Genomic DNA, 22,053 nt, shown 5'->3' with positions numbered 1-22,053 from the left:
AAATGGAGGTAGTGACGGATTTTATTTTCCTGGGCTCCAAGATCACTGCAGATGGGGACTGCAGCAAAGAAATTAAAAGACGTTTCCTCCTTGGTAGGAAAGCTATGGCAAATCTTCCTCTTTTCTGTTCATCTGAACTCTCCTTCAGTGTTTCCCTCCAACTATCAATCCCTTCTCAAAGGTGATTCAATGCTGAAGCTGTTTTTCCTAAAGGACAGCCTTTTGGATTCATGGGGGAAAGGAGCTGAAGTTTGGGTGGAGCAAGCCTGAGGATTTTGAGCACCCTAGGCTTGGATGCCCAAGCCACCACCTTCCACCACATGGGTGTAGGAAGATGTTGTTTGCTCTTCTTGTCCTTTACTCCCTGATATGGAGGAAGGAAAATTGTGCCTTCCCTACTCCCACCTGCACTACAGGAAGAAGCTCCTTGTCATCCCTAGAGGTCAGTAAAGTGAGGTGTGACAGTTCATGCCACCTTCATCTCCCCCTTCCCTGAAAAAATAAGGCTGCAGGGAGGCAGGAAAATGGTGCCTTCTCTCTTTGTCCCCCAGCAGACAAGGAAGACACAATGTAGTGTCTTCCCAAACACCTCTCTCCTTGCTGGGCTATGGGGAAGCAGGAAGATGTTGCCTGCCCTCCTTGTTCTGGTGGCTGGCTGAATGGCCACAGTGTCATCCCACCCTCCCTACATCCAGTAGAGGCAGAGAGGCAGGAAAACCGCACTGTGGTGAGAAGCTGCCAACACTGCCAGCCATCCTTAACCCCACACCAGGTGAGGTAGGGTAGCGAGGCCCAGGGGAGAAAGAGGGAGCAGGGTCTCTAACAGCTAGCCACTGATACCATGGCTGGCTGCAGCTAAGAGATGGTGCTGGCTGTTGCTCCTCTAATACTGCTGCCATAAGCTGCTTCCTATCTCTACCTAGTGGATATGACAGCCCTGACAATGGGTTGCAGAGGGAAAGGGGAGGTCTGAAAGAGCCATTCGCTTAACAAAACTTGCCATGATTCTAGTAAAATGCAACATAAATGCTGTTCCATATTGAATTAAGCATGATTAAAATGTTGCACAAGCAAAAACACAGTCTAGGGTCCAGCTAAAATGTTCAGATATATTGATACTCTTTAAGAGGAGGCAGGTGTATTGTGAAAACAAAAACAAAAATAAGGTGTAGCAATTCCAGAAAGGCTAAGTATCGTTGGGGTGGAAGATGAAATGCTATGCTCTCTGGCTCTGTCCTTCAATTTGCTTTCATTTCAGGAATTTAATAAAGTAGTCTGTGCTTGCTCATTGCGTGATTTGCAGTAGTTCTTCTAGGTCAGCCAAATCAAAGCCCGTTCTTTCCTTTGAAGATATGTAAGAAGGACCCTGGTGGGAAGTGGTTATGATGTTCATAATTCTTAGAATTGTCCAAGCTGTTTAAATACACCCTCAATCCAAAAGTATGAAAGAACAAAAAAATGAGTTTCAGGAACTTTCCAGAAACTAAAGGCGAAGAACTAATGGAAATCTACATTGCCTCAGCTCTGGTAGTTGTCACTAGCATATTAATGTGCAACAATAGCATATCCCATTAGAGGTAGTGTGGTCTGCTTTTGATCAGCTGAAAATCCACACACCTTGAACATGAATTGATTATTTGCCTAAAGAGCTGTGGCATTCTGCCTAGGATTCATGGGGAAAATAGGTAACAGAGAAAATGGACTAATCTGATTTTCTTGTCATCCTCTACTATATAAAAGACAAGCCGTATTGGTGATGGCTCACCTCTTAAAGCACTGGCTGCTGGGAGTGGGCACGCGTCACAGTGCCCTCCAGTGTGCTCACATTGCTGCCAAGCAGGAGGAGGTGACAGTGGCTGAGGCAGTGCACAACGATTAGGCGGTGGCACCTGAGGGAGAGAAATGGCCATGATGGCCAGCCAGCCTCTTTCTTGATCTCTTTCCCTCAGTCAGTCATGGAGGCCTCATGGTGGTTGGGGGGAGGGGAGAGGAGAGGGGAAGCAAGGGAAATCCTGGTGGTGGCTGAGGAGACGATGTGGGGTGGGCAAGGCAAGTGTAAGGTGTATGTTCTCTCTCCTGCCTTTACACCGAATGCTGTAATATGCCATGAATCCTACCTATTGAGGGTAGAAACCCGTGCCTGGCTGACATCCATCAACTACTGGTTGAAAAAAAATGGATTAATCCCAAAACTTTTAGCAGTTTCCTTGAAATTTCCTTAGAATATTAAAATTGCTGAAAAAAATCCATACTTTGGGCATTGATCCAATACATCTAATAAAACTCAGTCTTAAAACAGCTGTTGTTGTACAGCAATATTTTAAAAATATTCTGAAGTAATACTTTGGAATTGCCAGTAGTATAGGGTTGCTATTTTTAAAGCACGGAGGGTTTCAGAACAGAGTCATACATGAGAACTGGCTAGAAACATAATATAAATTGGAGGCAAAGACTGTTGCACCCAGAAACACAACCGGCACTAGCACATACACCTGCAATGTGACCTTCTTGGGTTCTGGCCCTCCTCCCCCCACCCCACTCCCCACTCATGTTGAGATCCATTGTGCTGAAGTGGTTAAAGACCAGCAGACTCTAATGTCAAGAGCTCCACATGCAGCCAGATTGGTTGCCAGCTTCTGGGGGGGGGGGCTGGAAACCTTCATTAAGATGAAAGAAAGACAGGATGAAAGAGAAAGAGACAGAGAAACAGAGAAAGAAAGAGGATGGAAGGAAGGGAAAAGGGAAGGGAAGCTAAGTTCTCCTGAAGAAACAGGTGCTTTGGGGGAGAACTGGCCTTCCTACCCCCACCTTCATAAAACAGTGTCTACACAGGTTACCACCGTCCCCACATTCCACTCAAACCCTACATCTTCCAAAGACCAGGCCAGGCAGGCAGGTCACTGAGGGGTGGGCTGTCACCTTCCTGTCCCCCATTTCCCAAAGGCCAGGCCAGCCAGGAAAGGTTGTGGGAGTCTGCCTCCTTCCCACTCCCCATATCTCCCAAGGGCCAGGCTGGACAGGGAAGGCTGCTGTATCCCCCCAGCCCCTCTGAGGAGATTGAGGGTGAGGAAAAGCAAAGAGTGCACTGATGGCCAGCTATAGAACCATGGGGAGGTGATGTGAGCCTAGGTCCTGTTAGGGAGAACTCCTCAAAGGAAAAGCCTTGCCAGGAGCTCTCAGTTTCACCCGAGTTTCAGCTGGATGAGAACTTAGCCCAGCCAGATGTTCAACAGGCAGAGTTCTGACCAGCAGGAGGGAATAGAGCTGCAGACAAGCCAAGGCTTAGATTCCAAAGTTGTTGCAGGAGCTCCTCATTTCTCTGCCCAGCCTCCAGCTGCAGCTCTCTGCCTTGTTGCTCACTTGGCCAATTAAGCAATGCCAGCTATGAGTCATCACATAGTAAGGATGGGGAGGCTGCTGACAGCCTATATTTACTTGAGGCTGGGAGGCTTGGGTTGTGCAACTGCTATTTCTGCTGATGCCCTTGGATGGCCTGAATGAACCCTTGACTCACTGGAATGAGTTAAGACATTCATTGCTTTCTGTCTGTCCCTTGGCATTCTAAAACCAACACAGCTACTCATTTGAATCTATCCTTGGCATTCTGTTTTTGAAATACTGATACTTGTCTGTGCTTCCTTCCAGCAGAGAGCTGAAACCTGAGACCAACACAGGAGGCAAAAGAAGCAGCTGGCTTCTCTCTCTTGCCTGGGGGAGATGGAGTATGGGAAGAGGCTGAGGATAGGACAACTTACCAGCAGCAGGGCCTTTAAGAGAGGCTAGCACTTCTCAAACTCTGCAAATAGAAAGAAGAGGATAAGCCCTACAATTGGCCCACATTGGGAGAGTCCTCTCTCTCTATTGGCAGCACAACCCCAGGAAGGGTTCATCAGGCAGGGAGTGAGTTGTCTGCATGCAATTTGAAGTCACTGGCCCTTATTGGCAGAGTGCAATTTGAACTAATTTGCCCTCATCGGCAGAATGCTCTCTCCCTATTAGTGGAACTTCCTCAGGGAGGGCTAATCAGGTTAGGAGTGAGTTCTCTACATGTCATTTGAACTGATTGGCCCTCATTGGCAGCGTTCACTCTCCCTATTGGTGGCACACCTCAAGGACAGCCAATCAGGTAAGTTTTCTATATGCAACTTCAACTTTATAATGTTTATAGTGTTGTGAGGAGTACACATTTACAGGCTATTCTGGACAGTACAAATATCTTGACTTGGCACAGTCTACAGAGCAATGTCACTTAAGTCTGTTTCACATAGAATAATGTGCATGCCTATGCAGAAGCAAGTTGCACTGAGTTCAAGGGGTTAAATCACTGGAAAGTATACTTACGAATGAAGCCTTGCCTGAACCAGTTGGATTATAGAAATACTTATTAAAAGCAAGAGATCCAGAAGGACTTGCTGGGGACATCTCATTTTTCTCTCCCTACTATTTCTTTTTTTTCCTTACCTGAAAGCCCCCATAGCCTTTTCTTCCTCCTTTCCCTCCTTTCCATCATCAGCCCCTTTCATCTTTATATGAAGAAGAAGAGCTGGTTTTTATACCCCTCCTTTCAGTACCTGAAGGCGTCTCAAAGTGGCTTACAATCACGTTCCCTTCCTTTCCCCAAAACAAATACCCTATGAGATAGGTGGGGCTGAGAGAGCTCTGACAGAACTGCTGACAAGGATATAACTACCTGAAGGGCAACCAGCTGGCTGCATGTGAAGGAGTGGGGAATCAAACCTAGCTCTCCAAATTAGAGGCTCCCCCTTGTCTTCAGCTACCCTTTCTTTCCCCTCCCTCATAGCTACTGCCTGAGAAAACTGTAGTCCAGTTGTGCAGAAGGCACCATGAAAATACTTGCCTAATGCACCTCATTTCCTCCTGTATTCCATGTCACACATTATTTCCACTTTCCTTCCTCATGGCAACACCTAGAGCCTAACCATTCCCTTTTCTCTCCCACTTACTCACTTGTCTTATCTGCCTTCCGTCTTCCGCTACTTTTATTGTTTATTACATTTTATTTAATGTTTATTTAATGCCTTTCTCCACAATGGAGACCCAAAGCAGCTGACATAATTCCCCTTCATCCTCACAACAACCCTGTGTGGCAGCCTAGCCTCACAGAGAGTGACTGGCCCAAGGTCACCCAGTGAGTGATGATACAAATCTAAGCCTCCTAGATCCTAGCTGGAAATTCGAACCACAGCACCACACTGGATTTAGTTGGGTAGATGCTATTGAACAGGAGCAAACAGCCAGGCCTGCGTCGATAATGTTGCTGTGGTCGATGCTGCCAGGCCTAGTCCCAATGAGCCTTCCCTCAAAGGTCCTGTTCCCTCCTCCACATAAACCCAGTCTACTGTGCTGGGAAAACTGTTATGCTTGCCTAGCAATGGCCACTAGGGGTGTCCAGTTGTTAAAACTACTGTGGCTCTTATTATCATTTTTTTTTTTTAATTAGTGGTGTGTGGTTTGGTTTTTTTTCGGGGGGGGGGTAGAATTCAGATTCCCCCCCCCTGCAAATCTGGTACATTTTTCAGGTTTGTAGAAAGATTTTTCCTTCCCATTTGTATCTCTAGTCTCTGTATCGACACATCCTCTGATTTGGCCGGGTTGAAAATTAAATGTATAACATTGTTGCTGCCACAATTTCAAGCATTCTTGGGGATATAACTTGGTGAAATTGCCAAAGTTGAACATTGTTAAGTCCCACTGATTTCAATTAGGGAGTTCAGGGCATTCAGATTTCTTTGACTGGAATCCCTGAAATTCATTGCTGGATTGTGCTGTGATATCACTTTTAAAAAGAGGGAAGGTAGACAGCCTGAGGGACTGCAGATGAACGTGTCTGAAAACCATTTGGATGAACTATGGCCAACAGATCACTCTAGAATGTTTACAGGAAAAGTATGCCTTTATGGGGGCAAGGAAATAAAGAATCAACTATTATGTTCCAATAATATGTATTATATACTATCCCTCTCTCAACATAGCATAGTTACCGTTATCATTTCCTTGCTTCCTTTATTGGCTTCGATTTTGCCTTTCAATAAGTTCCAAAAGGGAAAATATACAGATTCTGGACAAGTATCAGTTCCACTGGTAGACAGCAGAGGTCAGCATTGTTCTGTTTATTCCATTTTAAAAATAGACCAGTTGACGGATTCTTTTGGACAAAGAGATAAAGATCATTTTCTGATTTGTCTCACTATCTTGCTGCATGAGATGAGTGAAACCTGTTTGAGATCTTTGGTGCATTTTGCAGGTTCAGTGTGGAGCTTCTAAACCAGACTAGAGAGGAACAAAAATGTTCATTCTCTTCAGTGGAAAATGAAGGGTGGATCTGTTTGTGATGGCAATATGGCCTAAAACGTGATTCTTGCTGTTGTCTCTTTTCCTATTAATTTTCCTGATTTGCAGTTTAACATGGCCACATATTAAAATGCACACTTACTCCCCTCCCCTAAATAATCTGGTAGCAACTGCTATTTCTTTTGGGCTGGAGAACCTCAGTCCATTTAACAGGATAATGTCTCTGGCCAAAGACCCAACAAGCCTAACTGGAAATAATTACTCAAACCATATTGATAAGTGTACTGGACTGGACACCAAGAGGAGAAATGAGGAAATTGGTGTGATGAGGGCTTTGGAGAGTTTTTACTGTAGATGGTTGTCAGAGTAATTACAACAGAAGCACACAAACTGATTAAAGAGCAGCGACAGCTTTACTCAGGAACTAACATACTTGATAGAAAAGAGGAGAGATAGACAAGTTCCTAGCTACATCACTGGATGATAGAGAGATAGATGTCCTATGGAGGAAGATATTGCCCCTAAGAATAGCAATCTGGACATAGACAAGGAATGATATTTTTCAGTATTGCTGCCCTCTCTGACTAGCCTTCCCTCTTTTTGCCCCCAGCATTGTTCCTTTTAATTTTCTCCTCTTTTTTTGTACACACAGCATACTTCTCCAGTACATAGCATGAGGAGCTGCAATAGTGAATTAGCTGCCTTATAACGCTCAGGTATAGTGCATGGCAGATCAGTGGCTCTCTCTTATGGAGAGCTGCCCTGGCAATGCAGAGTCAACTACTTGGCTCCTGATATCAAATCTATTCCTCTGCCTGTGATCACATACTCCAGGGGTGACCAAACAGTGGCTCTCCAGATGTCCATGGATTACAATTCCCATGAGCCCCTACCCCTGGTATAGGTAATGGCTTTTGGCTTAGTTTTCAGGCAGAAATTTTCAGTTTGGCCACCCTACTCCCTATGCCAGCCTACAATTTTCAGATCCAGCAGAAGATTTCCAGTTCTCTGCTTCTTTTCTGTGGCTAGTGAAGACTCTCTTTAAGAAGTGGATGTGACACAGGTACACGTTTTAGGAACTCCAACGTACATTAAACTGAAAACTTTAAATAGCATGTAATAAGCTCTTGTCTAATAAATTGACACATTCATGGACCAAAGGAACTTTAAAGCATTACCCAGAAATAAAACGTTGTTAGTAAGTGTCAAACATTTAACTTTAGCTTACCTGTACTAAAAAGCTACATTTGAATTATTTTTCTGATTGTTGTATGTGATTGCCTATACATTAATTACTTGACTGACAGATTTTTATGATTTTGAGCATTGTTTAATTGATGTCTGTGAAACTGAGACATTTTTTTAAATCCCCTAAAAAGAAGTCACAGACCTAATCACTTACTGAAGGGATAAGAAGGAGATGGCCTATTCTAAACAAACTACCAAGAAGAGAGATGGCAAAGAAGAGATGGAATAAAATGTCCCAGACACTGTACAAATATTGTGTGGCATGGACAAACACAGCAAAGAAATGAGAATGCTTATAGAAGGCTTACACAAAGAAATTGTAGGAGTAAGACAAGAGATAAAAGATTGCAAAAAGGAGCTCTTGGAGAAGATTGATGGTTTAAATAAAACAGTGGAATCTAACACTAAGCGCATTGAAGAACATAACAAAGTTCAAAAGGTTGCATCCAATGTGGCAGAACTGCAGGATTGGAAAGCATCTACCAAAGAAAAAATTGAGGTATTGGAAATCCAAACAAGGACAAGGAACCTTAGAATTAAGGGCGCTTCAGGAGATTTTGATAAACAAGACTTGCGGCAAGAAATAATGACCTTTTTGGAAGAATATATTTCCAATGAAGATATTCGGATTGATAAGGTATTCAGTAGGGTTGGGCGCTTCGGTGCCCAAAGTGGCCGTTCACTCCTGTGGCAGCCAGCACCATGCCACAGGGGGAGGGGAGGCATGGGTGTTGGCGTGCTGGCAGGCACACCCATGCAGGTGTGTGCGCCCACCGGCGTGCTGATTCCTGTGCCTACCCCCCCACGGCATGGCATTGGCTGCCGCAGGAGTAAACAGCCACTTTGGGTGCCGAAGCACCCAACCCTAGAGTCTTCACCAGAGCTACAGTTCAAAAGAAACTTCCAAGAGACATCTTGGTAAGCTTTGATAGCAAAATAGTTCAGGACATAATTCTGCAGAAAAACCATATAGATCCACTAAAAATCACAGGCCAGGAAGTGAAGACATGTCAAGATTTACCTGGTACTCTACATAAAAGACCTCAGTTCCATTTCTTATGCCAAATACTCATATAAAAAGAGATCAGGTACTTTTGGAAGATTCCCTTTGCTTTGGAAATAATTTTGCCTACTGGAAGAAAGATTGTCAAAACACTCCAGCAAGCACAAGATCTAGCTGATCAACTCTCACAGGAGCCTGGTCAACTGGCTCCTCAAGATCAGTGACAACCTTAACCTCAACTTGATCAGAGTGATTCCAGCGCAGGTTAAGACCATGGAGAAACTACTCTCAGTAAATGTTAATGGGTTGAATGCCTCTGTTAAGAGAACAAAATGTTTAAACTAGCTAAAAAAATCATGGGCTGACCATTTGTATACAAGAGACTCATGTTAAACAAAAAAATGTGAAAGTTTTAGATACCAAAAGGTTGGGAAAAGTTTTTCTAGCTTCAGCCACAGTTAAAAAGAGGGTCGGGGCAATTTAATTGGTTAATCCAAATATCAAAGCTGATATCTTGTTGCAAGATCCTGAAGGCCACTATCTGACATTTAAGATTCAGCTGCCAGATTTGGGGGGAGGGATCTGATTTTAATAAACATTTATGCTTCTAAAAACTCTAAGGATACATGTTATGATGAGTTTTTTTCTAAAACACTTAGGGTTCCATATCTAAACCTAAGTGTTTTAGATATGGAGATTGTTTTAATAGGTTCAAAACCAGTCTTTGGATAAATCACACAAAAAGCATGGTGCTAAATTACCTAAATCTGCACTAAATAATTTCAGCATTTATCATTGGTTAAGGCATGGAGAGAATTAAATCCAAAGGTGCGCAAGTGCACTCACTATTCTCATCGACATGCTTCATATTCCAGGGTTATCAATGTTGGTTCTCTAATTAATTGCTCCCAAGAGTGATTAAAGCAGATATATTACCCGTAATACATATGCTGACCATAATCTGTTGGAATGGATCCCCTTTAGAACCATGTGGAAGCTGTGTGTCGTTACTAAGCCCAGTAAGTGCTCAGCTCAATTTGGAGTTGCATCAGTAATCACAGGTAATGTTAGAAATGCCAGGAAAAGAAAACTACATGGGTGGGAATAAGTGGATTCCTATGCCACATGGTGAGCTGTAGAAGGATTTTTCAGGGGGCTCTCTGAATGATCCACCTTCATATGGAATCCCAGGTGACCATTTTTGACAACACCGTTAAGGACCTATTTTAAACAGGTTTCTTTCCATAGAGTGGCCAATTTAGAGTGTATGTAGACAGGGATGATCAGAGCTGCCAAACAGTCAGTTTTGTTTGAGGGAACAGATTCCATACTTTGCATCTCAGACAAGAAGCATGGGAGCCAATTCTCTGTGGGACAATCCCGCATGGTTGGTGAGTGGGCATAAAGGAGGCCCCAAATTTACCATGCAACTATTGTCAGCAATAAAGCTGTACACTGAACAGTAATGCATACTTTATGTTTATTTCAACAAAGAAAAAAAACAAGCCACAGAAAAGCTAAGGCTGAAAGCTGTAAGATTAACTAATGCGATTAATGGATTAATTCCTTAAATGCAGATTACAAATGTGGGTTTTTCATCAATAATGCCCACCAGGGAAAGGTGTTTGTAGAAGGCACTGTTGTAAACATTCTATCTGCACCTCTGGAGAGTGGCAAGGCCTTTAAGAAAATGTTCCAGCCACTAGATGATCCATTTGTTAATTCATTTCTCATTTACCTTAATCAACTATTCTGAAAAAAGTCACCTATAATGGTATACTGAAAATACTTTCTTTAAGTGATTAGGCTGATCAATCCATAGCCCCTTTACTCCAGAGCACTCATATTAAGCTAAATGGGATGTGAATTGCAGCAATGATCAGAGAAAAGCTAACCAGCCAATAGCCTAAAACAACTTTGAAAGCATCAACAACCATCTGATCAATAGACTCTTCCTTTGAGTTCAGCTTTACAGGTACCACAGGGACACATTGTTACATAGCTACAGCTGCCTACAGAGAAACAAGGCTATAGAGTAGTGCCAGGAGCAAACAGGGAAATAGGATATAGGGAGACCCACCCAAGAAGATAAATTGAGAAAACTGAGGCAGTAGCAAAAACGGGCAATCAAACATGAGATGGAATGACTCGGTAAAGGAAGCTATGGCCCTCAGTTTGCAAGACCTGAATAAGGTTGTTAATGCTAGGATGGTTTGTATTTATTGTAGGGCATGTGTGTAATGTAGCCAGGAGATCTTAGAGTTGTCAGCTAGGCAAGAGATGTTCGGGGGTGGTTTGCCATTGCCAACCCCCATGTCATGACTCTGGTATTCTTTGGAGATTGCTCTTCCAAGTGCTAGCCAGGGCCTACTGGCTTAATTTCTAAGATCTGATAGATTTGGTGTCTCCAAAAGTTGGAAATGATTTGATGGCATGTGACACACCATCTATCCACTTTCCTCTTTTCTAACATGGTTATTATCACCATTAAAACAGAAGGATTTAGGTGCATAATGGATAATTTTTAACATCCCATCCTCATTTTTTGGGGCAATCAAGTCACAACTGACTTCTGGTGACCCCATAGTGTTTTCAAGGCAAGAGACATTGGGAGGTGGTTTGCCATTGCTTGCCTCCATGTCAGCTCTGCTTCACTTTTGAGATCTTGGTCTCAAAGGTGTCACTGGACCCAAACTTTGTTTGAATGACCAGAAAATAAATGCAGACAGTGAAAAATTTCTTTTATTAACTTTGTATATATAATTGTGCAAGGAATAAATTTCACATCCCAACATGCTATTCCATCACAAGAGCCAGATGGTGTAGTGCTTAAAGTGCTGGAATGGGAACTGGGGAAACAAGGTTTGAATTCCCACTTTGCCATGAAAGCTGGCTCAGTGACCTTGGACCCAGTTACATTACACTCAGCCTAGCCATGACCTCGATAGCCCCAGGATAGCCTTGTCAGATTTCAGAAGTTAAGTAGGACTGACATGGAGGCAGGCAATGGCAAACTTTCTTCAAACGTCTCTTGGCTTGGAAATCCCACAAGGTTGCCATAAGTCAGCTGTGACTCAGCAGCAAAAATAAATTCCATCACACCACTAGTGCGATGAGAGGGCTTCTGTTTTCCATTTTGAAGGTCAAGAGTTGATTATTCCTAAATGTTCCATTCGAGAGTTACGAGTCTGTTTTTGTACTAATTTTTGTTAATTAACACCAGCCAAAGCATCACAAAATAGTGACCCAAGCTTCATTAGACTGGATGTTAGAAAACCCAAAGAAGGTGCCCCCATCCACCATTGTTTGAAAAAAAAAGAATCTCTAAAATAGAAACTGCTAGGAAGGCATTTTTGCAAGCCCAGTAGAATCTGTGCAGTGTACAGATTACCCAATAAGACCAGTGCAATCACAGAGTGCTTAGCAGGACTCTTGTGACATCATGGCAATGTCAGTCAAGCACAGAATCACAGTTAAAACAAGGGGGGGGGGAATCCAGCAGAACTAGTGCACTGTGCCCAGCAAACCAGGTATCATTATAGCAATGCCTACTGATGTCAAGCACAGAACCACATTCCAAGTGTGTGAGGGGGGCAGTTGGAAGCCCAGCAGAACCAGTGCCTTCCATATGACATCGCCAACATCCAGCATCTGGGCAGTCACCAGCTGGCTATATCCACCATTTTAAAGTGCTTGTTGGGGAATCGCATAAAGTGGATTCCCCAACCTAGCTAAGGGAGAGCAACCAGCAGAGGGGAGGTATGGCGGCTCAAAGGCACCAGCCTCATCCCACCCTCACACCTGCCTCCCTCTCCCTTGTTCCCGGGAACAGGAATGTCTTTTTCAAAATGGGTAACTTCCTGGAGCAACAAATAGGCGGATAAGCATGCAGGCAATACCATAAATAATTTTTCCCCCAAAAGTTGTAACACAAAGCATGCCTCTCTAAAGTCCCCCCCCCAAAAAAAAATCAGGAACAAGATTAATTTTTAAAAGTATCAAGACTCATGACTCCATAAGGGGTGGCATTCAAAAAGTATTATGCATCTATGATTAGATGCATAAGCATTTAAATGAAGACGTATTAATTAAAAACAAATTAGTGGGCATCACTTGCCCTTTTAAAACATTGAGAAAGGGGATTGGTTGCCTGGATTGATTGACAGGCAGAAGGGAGTCACGTGTAAAGCGTGTTGCTCTCTTCCACCATTTCCAGCAGCAGTTGTGGAGGGTGAGAAGTGCAAAAAGGCGGCAGACAAGAGTGAGACAACAAAAAGGTGAGGAGGGGCTGGGAGGCGCGATAATATTTAGTGCTACGTAATGCTATTTTTGAGTCATTATTGTGTCTGCCATGAAAACTCTAGAGGGCGTCACCACAAGGGTCAGACATGACCCAGTGCTTGCACAGGGGATACCTTTACCTTTACCTTTTAATGCTATTTTTACCGGTGTGTCGTAATACCCCTTAAATACTGCTTAGCAAAATATGGCTCAGTTGGGTACAAGGAAAGGAAGAGAGGAAGGCTAGACTACTGGAGAAAATAACCTGCAGGCTGGCAGTTACTGAGACGGCTATCAGCGTGCTAGCTTGGTTGTATAATCTGTTAAGCAAGTTTACTTCAGTCTTGGAAAAAGGGAAGCCTAGTGGACCCTAGGGTGTTTTTTTCTAGATTTCCCTGAACTAGGGAGTGGCCATAGCCAGAACTGCATTTTTTAAATAAAAGGACAAATGTTTGGCTAGACACAGCATGATGCTGGCTTTGAGCTCCTTTCAAGTGCCTTCCTCAAGTTGTGGCCATTTTTCCTGGGTGTATATCCCATTGAATAAAACGGAAGTTACGTCGGTGTAGACCTGATTAGCCAGATTAGTGTAGCGGTTAAAGAGCAGTAGACTCTAGTCTGGAGAACCAAGTTTGATTCCCCAGTCCTCCCCATGCAGCCAGCTTGGATGACCTTGGGTCAGTCCCAGTTCTCTCCAAGAGCTCTCAGGGTGATTGTTGTGGGAAGGTGACCATAAACTGCTTTGGAACTTCTTTGGGTAATAAAAAGATGGATATGCAAACTCTAAGCCTTATTCTTCTTTTAGTATCAGAAAATTTCTGCCTGAAAACTAAGCCAAAAGCCATTACCTATACCAGGGGTAGTCAAACTGCAGCCCTCAGCATTTGCTGGCAGGGGCTCATGGGAATTGTAGTCCACGGACATCTGGAGGGCCGCAGTTTGACTACCCCTGCCACTCCTCACAAACTTTCAGTCCACATTAGTTCTCTTAATTAATTAATTAATAATCTTCCATTGAAATGACCACATATATAATCCACCCTTTGGATATTCAGACTGTCAGCCAGACATTATTATGGGTTGGATCTAAAGGAGCTCTTCTGCTGGTAGAAGAATAACACTCCTGTAGGTGGAAGAGGGCAACATTTTTTTGCTGGTTCTCCACCATTCCCTTGGTGTCCAGGAGGGCTCCTTGACCACCCAGGAAAAGAATGGGGGGGGGGGACTAATTGAATTGCAGCGGGATAAGGATTAGGTGCAAAGTACTCTGAGCCCAAGTTGTTACGCCAAATGCGTGTCTGTAAGGACACGTGTCTAAATTTAGTTGTGGGGAATCAGCTAGTAGAGCCAGCAAGAGGCAGCGTGGCGTAACGTGGGACCTTGTATTGCACAGTTTACTGGGTAATTATGTCACTGAGATAGAACCAAGGCAGACAATGATCTAAACATGGAAGGATTTTATTAACAAACACTAATTAGATAAAAGACAACACATGCGTACTCTAGCAAAGAAATGTACATTCCTAGCCACTAGCACACAAGGAAAAGGCTTATAGGGGAAGAACCTATACTAAGGGTTGATTGGAAGTGATATCTACCTGTCATCTGGGTGGAGCGGAGTTCCGGAGGTCCAGGGAAGCAATTTGGGGCGACGGACGAGGGACCAAGACGAACGTCGGACAGAGTTTCTGTAGCCTGGAAACTGACTGCAATTTGTGGCTGTGGGAGCCCAATATTTAAAGGAAATTTGTGACCTGAGGTGATAGGGGGCAGATCCTATCTTGTCCAGGGCTTGGACAAAGAGTTTGATGGCCAGTAACGACTGTAGCCAGGTCCCAACAAAGAAATGGGTTGTTGAGACAAAGAAACTAGCTGCTGGGAATATGAAGACATCCTGTCTAGAAGGGCTGATGGCCCATTTCTGGCAAATCCTGGATGATTGCTTGTGCCTGGGGATAGTGGTAAGGGAAAAGACAAAGACCAAATCTTGGATTAGATTTGGTGTTGAAAAAGAGTGGCCAGTTCCCTTTACAAGACAATGTGCTTGGCTGGCTGGAGGGGAGTCTTGGGTGGGGTGCCTTTGTCTCTCTGTACTTGCCAGGTGTGCTGACAAACTCCTCTTTTGTTTGCAAGCAAGTCGATTGGGGGAAGCCTAACTCCAAGTCCTGCTTCAGAGCCAGAAGTGGGTTTTAGTTTCTCTCCCATTATGCTTTGCAAGGCTTGACCTGGCTTTTCTCTCTCTGGTGCCAGGGTCTGCTCAGGAGTGTCAGGAAGGGTTGACACGGGTGTGCCAGCCTTTGATGGAGGGGCGACAGCCCACATAACAATCCCCCCCTTCATTTGGGAACTACAAAGAGTGGAACTCTTTGGAACGTTCACAAATGACCAAAACACATGTAAGCAAAGATAAACTGTCCACAAAAGAAAATAGTCAGAAAGACTTTTGGGAGGGTGAGGTAGGTTTCCAGTTCTTGCCACTAGAAAAACTTCCTACTCTATCAAAGCCAAATTAAAAGCAAAAATAATATTAGGAGCTAAGGGCTGGTCCCTTTTAGGTGACTGTGGAGATATGCTGGCAAAGTGAAAACTGTTCCTTTTGACAGGTGCGGGCAGTTATTTCTAACATGCGGGCAGCAATCTACCTTACAAATACAATCTATAATAAAACATTATTCTAAATATCATTACTGAAAATTACATTCAAATGCTTAAATCCTAATGGGAAATACACATAACACATCAATAAAACAATACAATAACAGTAAATGAAATAAAATACATAACTCTCATGGCGGGAAAGGGGTTAGGTGTCTTTCCCTTTAGGTCAAATGTCCAATCCGGTAGGTCTAGCAGCTGCAATTGCTTTGCTGCTAGTCAGTCCAGTCCATGTGTAGGCTAGAGTCAAAATTTTTCCAATCAAAGATGAATTTTTAATTCCATCACCATCTTGAGTTGGTAGACAGGAAGGGCAGCTGTAGGTGATGCAGGTCCACAGCTATACAAGAAAAATGCAGTGGAATGGAGGGATCCTGTCCATGCTGGTGAAAGGCAGAAAACAGTTCAGAACAGAGTCCATAGTCCTTGGGGCTGCATGAAGTATCTTCCTGGAATACCCAGGCAGGGGAAAAGCAGGAAGCATAATAGTTCAAAGCCAACTCCAGGTCAGGAGGTGAATTGCAGTAGCAGCCAGTAGAGGGCGCAGAGTAGACCAAGGGTCCATTATGGGTACGAGGCAATCAGGTACAGTCTGTTGAATTGTCTCTTTGCCCAGCAGGAGAGGTAGAAAAGGGCAATGACCAGGGTGATCTGGTAGATGAGGATGATCATGATGATGGGGTGCATCTTGAGGTTGAGGCACCGGTAGCATTGCTTGACCATCCTAGGAGGGATTCCCACCATTGGTGATGTCTCGAGTTAGTAGTCTTGGTGGCTAAAGTGGTACCTTTGTGAGTGACGGTCAGGATGGCAGCATCTCCAGCTGCTTTCACTGCTTCCAGGGTTTTCCAAAGAGCAGGATGCATGAGGAGGTTGTGGAGGGGTTCCATACCAAGTCCCAGGACGACAGGAGAGATATGGGAACTCTTGCTTCGTCCAGAGGAGAGCGGTGTAAGCGAAGACCCATTCATGGATTGAGTACATTTTACAGAAACAGTGATTAAATAATGGTGCCATGGGCTGGATCCGGTGATAACCAATGGCCGAATTATGCTCTTGGGTCACGTCCAAAAGAGCATTTTTCCTGATCAGTTTTTGGTGTGGGCAAGGCACGGGTGATGTGCCTCTAGGGCTTCACTGTCACAGATGAGGCCTTATTTCTTCCGGTATTGGCAACCTTGGACATTGACTGTCTGCCAACCCATAGAAGAGAGATCCTAGCCCAGTGGCTAACATAGAGAATGTCTCCGGACTGAGTTAGAAGTCCAAGAAGAACTACAGGGTGAATTTGGAAAAATTCCTGTGGAACTACTGTCACCACGAACAGGCGGAGCAATCCCGGCTCGATCTTGACATGCAAGAGAGCCCACCAATCAAATAGGGCAGCTTCATTCGGCATGAAGGTTGCCATCATGAACTGCTTTACTTAATGTGGCCCTCAGATTTAGGTCTGATTAGTTCGTGACTAGGGCCAAATTAATAGAGTGAGCCTGCGCACATGCAAGTGCCAGGGAAACATTCACTCGTTGCGTTCATGGAGTGCTGTACTTCTACAACAATATCTAGAGAATTTTGGACTGGTTTGGCCAGTCAAGAGGTGGCATCAGTTCTACATCCATCAGGGAAGCATCCATGCCAATTGGGGCTAATCAGATGGATACATTTATTTAGCTGTGTAAGGTATTCTCCCCCCCTCGCGTCCGAGAGTGGGCAAGGTCTTTGTCCCTATTTCCCTTTACCCTGGATCCAACTGGAGGAAGGTTTCTGCCACACCTTCCAAAGCAGGCTCACCTGAATTGCTCAGTGAGAGTTGTTTGACCACCACTGTTGTGGTGGGGGCTGGAGGTTTGACCTCCAGGGGCTCTTCAGTGGCGCAATCCTCCTGAGGATTGTCCGATTGTCCTTTCCATTCCTTGAACTGGACACAATGGAAATACTTCAACCAGATGCTCCCATTCTTAGGCAGAGCAACCTGGTATCCCTAAAGGGAAAGACTGTTCCTGTGCATGGGCAGAAGGTCTTTATTGGCTGCCTGATAAGCTAGATTTTAATTCAAAACAAAAAAAATGACAAAAAGAATATGTTCTAATTGCCATTTAAAAATAAAAAGACAAAATGTAAAAGGGAAGAAAAATCTGTAAAGGACGCATTTCCCAAAGAGGATCTGTGACTTCCCCCCCTTGCTTCCCTGAGGTGGGGGTCAGTCTTTAAAGAAACAAAACTTCTTCCTTTCCTGATTTAAGAAAGAATACTTTCTGTGCTGTTAAAGTTCCTTAGTTATGTAGATTATTTGCTTCCCTGGGGGAGAGCAAGGCATGAGTCATAGGCCTGAGTGCCTAGGAAGGCAGTTAGACAAAGAGAGTCTGTTTTAAGGTTGCAAAATAGTGGCTGTTTCAGTGTGAATGCAACTATCAGTGGAGGCTCTACCAATTGTAGCCAAATTTAAAATTTGGAAGTTTAAAAGTAAAAATGGAAGCACACATGTTGAACAATTATTTTTCTGTGTAAATTAACTCAGTGGCACTGGAACTATTTGTGGAAGTTGAGAAAATAAGCTGATTATCTCATTGAATTGGAAATCTGTTAACTTTGCTTGCAACATTAACTGGAAGGAGGGAAGCTAAGAGTAAATTGAAAAAGAATGTTGTCCTTGCAACACATTCTTCCCTGTCAACTTGGATTTTGGAACTCTGTACAGGTTCAGAGGCAGGATTTCCTTCCTGACTCTGAGATGTGGGAACTGAGAATATTTCCTTCTCTTTAAAGACAAGAGGTGAAGCTGGGTTACTGGATCTGCTGTATTTTCTTTTCAATTTACTATCTGTGTGGCTTTGGAAATCCAGTACATTTTGCAAATGTGCTTTTACTTTTAAAAGTTCACCCCGGAATTCCTTGTTTTTCTCATTAAGATCCTTAATTTCTAAATCTTGTTTCTGGGTAAGAGTTTTAAATTTCTCTATTTCCTTCTGCCAATCCTTAGGGGATTCAGAAGAACTTTCTAGGGGGCTAGTTTTCTGTAGCTCATATCTAAGTATGTCTCTGTTCCTTTTCTCTCTAATGACCTTTACAAAAGCACACATGAGCACAGATGTGGGTTTGTCATGATACTGGGACATGTCTGCTCCAGCATTTCTAAGTTCCCGCCACAGAAAAATCCGGTCACTAATTTTATTCTGCTGCTGAGGGGCAGAATCTCTATTAGGTTTGGGATTATTCTGGGGGAAGTTACTATAAGAAAAACCACTCTGTGTCTTATCCCTGTTTTGGGCAGGGGAAGGTGGCTGTGGGCGCTCTGTCGAGTTGGCAGTAAGCTTCCCATAGGCAAGGGCTAGCTTTCCCAGAGGCTGCCTGTTGAACTGGGCCATGTCCAATCTGGCCTCCTTGAGCCCGGCCCAGAAGTATCTCCTTAGGAAGGTTTCTGTGTGCTGAGACGGATTCTGGGCAGAGGGAACTGCCTGCTGAGGGTTCCCAAGAGGTGTTGGGGGAGGCACAGCAGTTTGGGTGCCAAGGGAAGACTCTGCACTTTGACCAGAGGGGTTCTTCCTGGCTCTAAAGCTGCTGTGTCTCCTGTTTCTTCTACATTTCAAATGCAGGCCACTGTTGGCATAAGTGACCACATGCACTGGTTCCTGGGAGCCTTTCTTGGGATGCTTGACTCGAGAACCTTGAGCATAGGCCGCCTCACGGAAAAGGTCGCCAGCGAGCCATACCTTCTCCTTGAGCGCATACCAAGTGATGTTGGTCGGGTTGAACAAGCCTATAGCAATTTTTGTTCTGATGTTGAGACCATTGTAGAACGGGATCTTAAAATTGTCTACATTAAAGTTCCATATACCCTGAGCATTTGCGTGAACCTTCTCAGCTAACTGCGCAAGGAAGCACTTGCGGCTTGAATAGCTTTCAGGGTTCTCATCGGGGCCTTGCTTGTCCATGAGGAACAGTAGCTCCGCTGATTGGCCTGGCCATAGCAACTTGGCTATTTCACGGGCCCAATTCATTGGACCTAACTGTGCCATTTTACGTTGGAGTAGGCCATTCCGTAAGGCTTGTGCGTCTGGTCCAGTAGCACACACCCTTACCAACTGGCATAGATCCTCCCCGCTGGCAGTGGGGTACTGCTCTAGGGTTGAATACAGCCATTGCACGCCAGTGTCCCTGTTGAGAGGGCCCAACTGGTCACCAATAGCCTTCACTTCATGAGGCTTCCAAATCATGACTTTCTCCTGGTTGGTAACCTTGACACGGCCGTTTGCCATGTGTCTCCGGACTGTCTCAAGCTGGACAGGATGGACCGGAGTGGGGGTTTCCGTCCAATCAAGGTGGATTGGCGGATGTGAGACAGCCTCTGCTGGCAGTACCTGCTCTGTGTGAGACAGGTCTGGCAGGGAAGGGAGTGTCTCGGGGTGCACAGTTGCAATGAGAGCAGTCTGAAGCCCCAATTTTTGCTTCAGACTTTCAATTTCATGGCGGCACGCATCATGGCTTATGGCTGAGACTTGTACTGCTTTTTCCCTAGCCAGAAATTGTGCTGCACTCTGTGCCTGATCATGCAGCTTGCCCAATTCTTTCACCTTAGCAGAGGCCTCTTCTGCTCTCAGAAGAGCCTGTTGGCACTGGAGATCTTTCTCCTGTACCAGATTTGCATAGTGGTTTTTGTCCACAAGCAAGTCAAATTTCTCTCCTTGCAACTGTTCTATTTTTCGGTGGAGCTTGCTAATTACAGCATCTCGCTCCCCGATTTCTCTCTCAAGATCTTTTCCCAGGGACTCAAGGCGAGCTTCCCTATCAGAGAGCTTGAGTGCATACTCGCGCTCCTGATTTTCCAGTGCTAGTTGGAGGTCCTGTTCCAAACTTTCCGACGCTGTTTGGAGTTCTCTAATCTGTGCCACACTGTCCTGCAGCGCAGTGTAGAGACCCCAGGCAGCGTGGGTACTCACACTTCCCAGTTTCAGCCTCCTGGAGTCACAGTATGACTGAAAAGTCTCTGTAAGTTTCTCCAGGGGATTTGGGTCTTTAAAGAACCCAGGTTTCCAGGGGTTGCGCCCCTTTGACATGACCCACTTGGTCAGCTGGTCTACCCTGTCCTTGCTCTGGAAGGCTTCAGCAAGAACAATCTTTGCAGCCATCTCTTATGGCAGCAATTACCCAAACACTCAAAGAAATAGGGGAAATCCTACAGGCAACACACCCAAGAATTAACCCAAAGATTGCTGGCACCGAGCTCCGGTATGCAGCAAAAGAAAGACCAGGCCTGTGTCCTCTGTCTCTGCAGAATGATCACAGCCTGCACCAACCCTGATTCACGGTATATACAGCACATGAACAGGAGGAAACTAAAGGGGGGGGGGTTTGGCACGGTGTCCTTTCTTGCCCTGCACTTAACGGGAGTGCCCGAAGTCAGGAGGAGCACCTGCAAACCTCGACTGATTCACGGTATCTACAGCTCGTGATCAGAAGAGGAGGGAGAGGAGCCCTAATTCACGGTATATACAGCACATGAAAGGGCAAACCTCAGCTCTGCCTTAGCGAAGGTCAGATGCGTGAGGGCGGGGTTCCCTATCGCACGCTACCGTGGTGGGAGGCACCCTGTGGGTCTGAAAGATGCAATGTGGGGTCCCCACAGAGCGACAGTCAAAACCCACAACAAATTCCAAGTGAACACCGTTTTAGCCCACGGCCAACAGGCTTTGCAGTACTGAAGGGAAGGAGAGGAACGGAAAACAGCCCACCCAGAATTCACACAACAGCAATTGGCAAACACACTCACACAACAAAAGCCACTAGTTCAACTCAGAGACTTTTCCCCTACGTCACCGAGGTTTTAAACCGAGGTAGTTGCACCTCTGCTTTTACCACGGAATAAAAGCCCTGGGGCAATTGCCCGCGTGATCCACCAGATCTGTTACGCCAAATGCGTGTCTGTAAGGACACGTGTCTAAATTTAGTTGTGGGGAATCAGCTAGTAGAGCCAGCAAGAGGCAGCGTGGCGTAACGTGGGACCTTGTATTGCACAGTTTACTGGGTAATTATGTCACTGAGATAGAACCAAGGCAGACAATGATCTAAACATGGAAGGATTTTATTAACAAACACTAATTAGATAAAAGACAACACATGCGTACTCTAGCAAAGAAATGTACATTCCTAGCCACTAGCACACAAGGAAAAGGCTTATAGGGGAAGAACCTATACTAAGGGTTGATTGGAAGTGATATCTACCTGTCATCTGGGTGGAGCGGAGTTCCGGAGGTCCAGGGAAGCAATTTGGGGCGACGGACGAGGGACCAAGACGAACGTCGGACAGAGTTTCTGTAGCCTGGAAACTGACTGCAATTTGTGGCTGTGGGAGCCCAATATTTAAAGGAAATTTGTGACCTGAGGTGATAGGGGGCAGATCCTATCTTGTCCAGGGCTTGGACAAAGAGTTTGATGGCCAGTAACGACTGTAGCCAGGTCCCAACAAAGAAATGGGTTGTTGAGACAAAGAAACTAGCTGCTGGGAATATGAAGACATCCTGTCTAGAAGGGCTGATGGCCCATTTCTGGCAAATCCT

At 44.8% G+C, this 22,053-nt stretch overlaps 1 protein-coding gene across 1 annotated transcript in view; it reads right to left on the bottom strand.

Moving 5' to 3' along the window:
• Positions 1-14,541, bottom strand: part of LOC143829393 (uncharacterized) — a 44,336-nt gene extending 29,795 nt beyond the window's left edge. The window contains exon 1 of the mRNA XM_077320189.1: positions 14,443-14,541. Coding sequence (XP_077176304.1) covers positions 14,443-14,449 — 7 coding nt within the window. The 5' untranslated portion in view covers positions 14,450-14,541. The remainder of the gene's footprint in view (positions 1-14,442) is intronic.
• Positions 14,542-22,053: the final 7,512 nt, after the last annotated feature.

The sequence above is a fragment of the Paroedura picta genome, chromosome 2 (genome assembly GCF_049243985.1).
Source record: "Paroedura picta isolate Pp20150507F chromosome 2, Ppicta_v3.0, whole genome shotgun sequence".
In the NCBI taxonomy this organism is placed as follows: domain Eukaryota; kingdom Metazoa; phylum Chordata; class Lepidosauria; order Squamata; family Gekkonidae; genus Paroedura; species Paroedura picta.
Note: the sequence above shows the minus strand (reverse complement) of the source record. Positions and strands in the feature narration are given on the sequence as shown.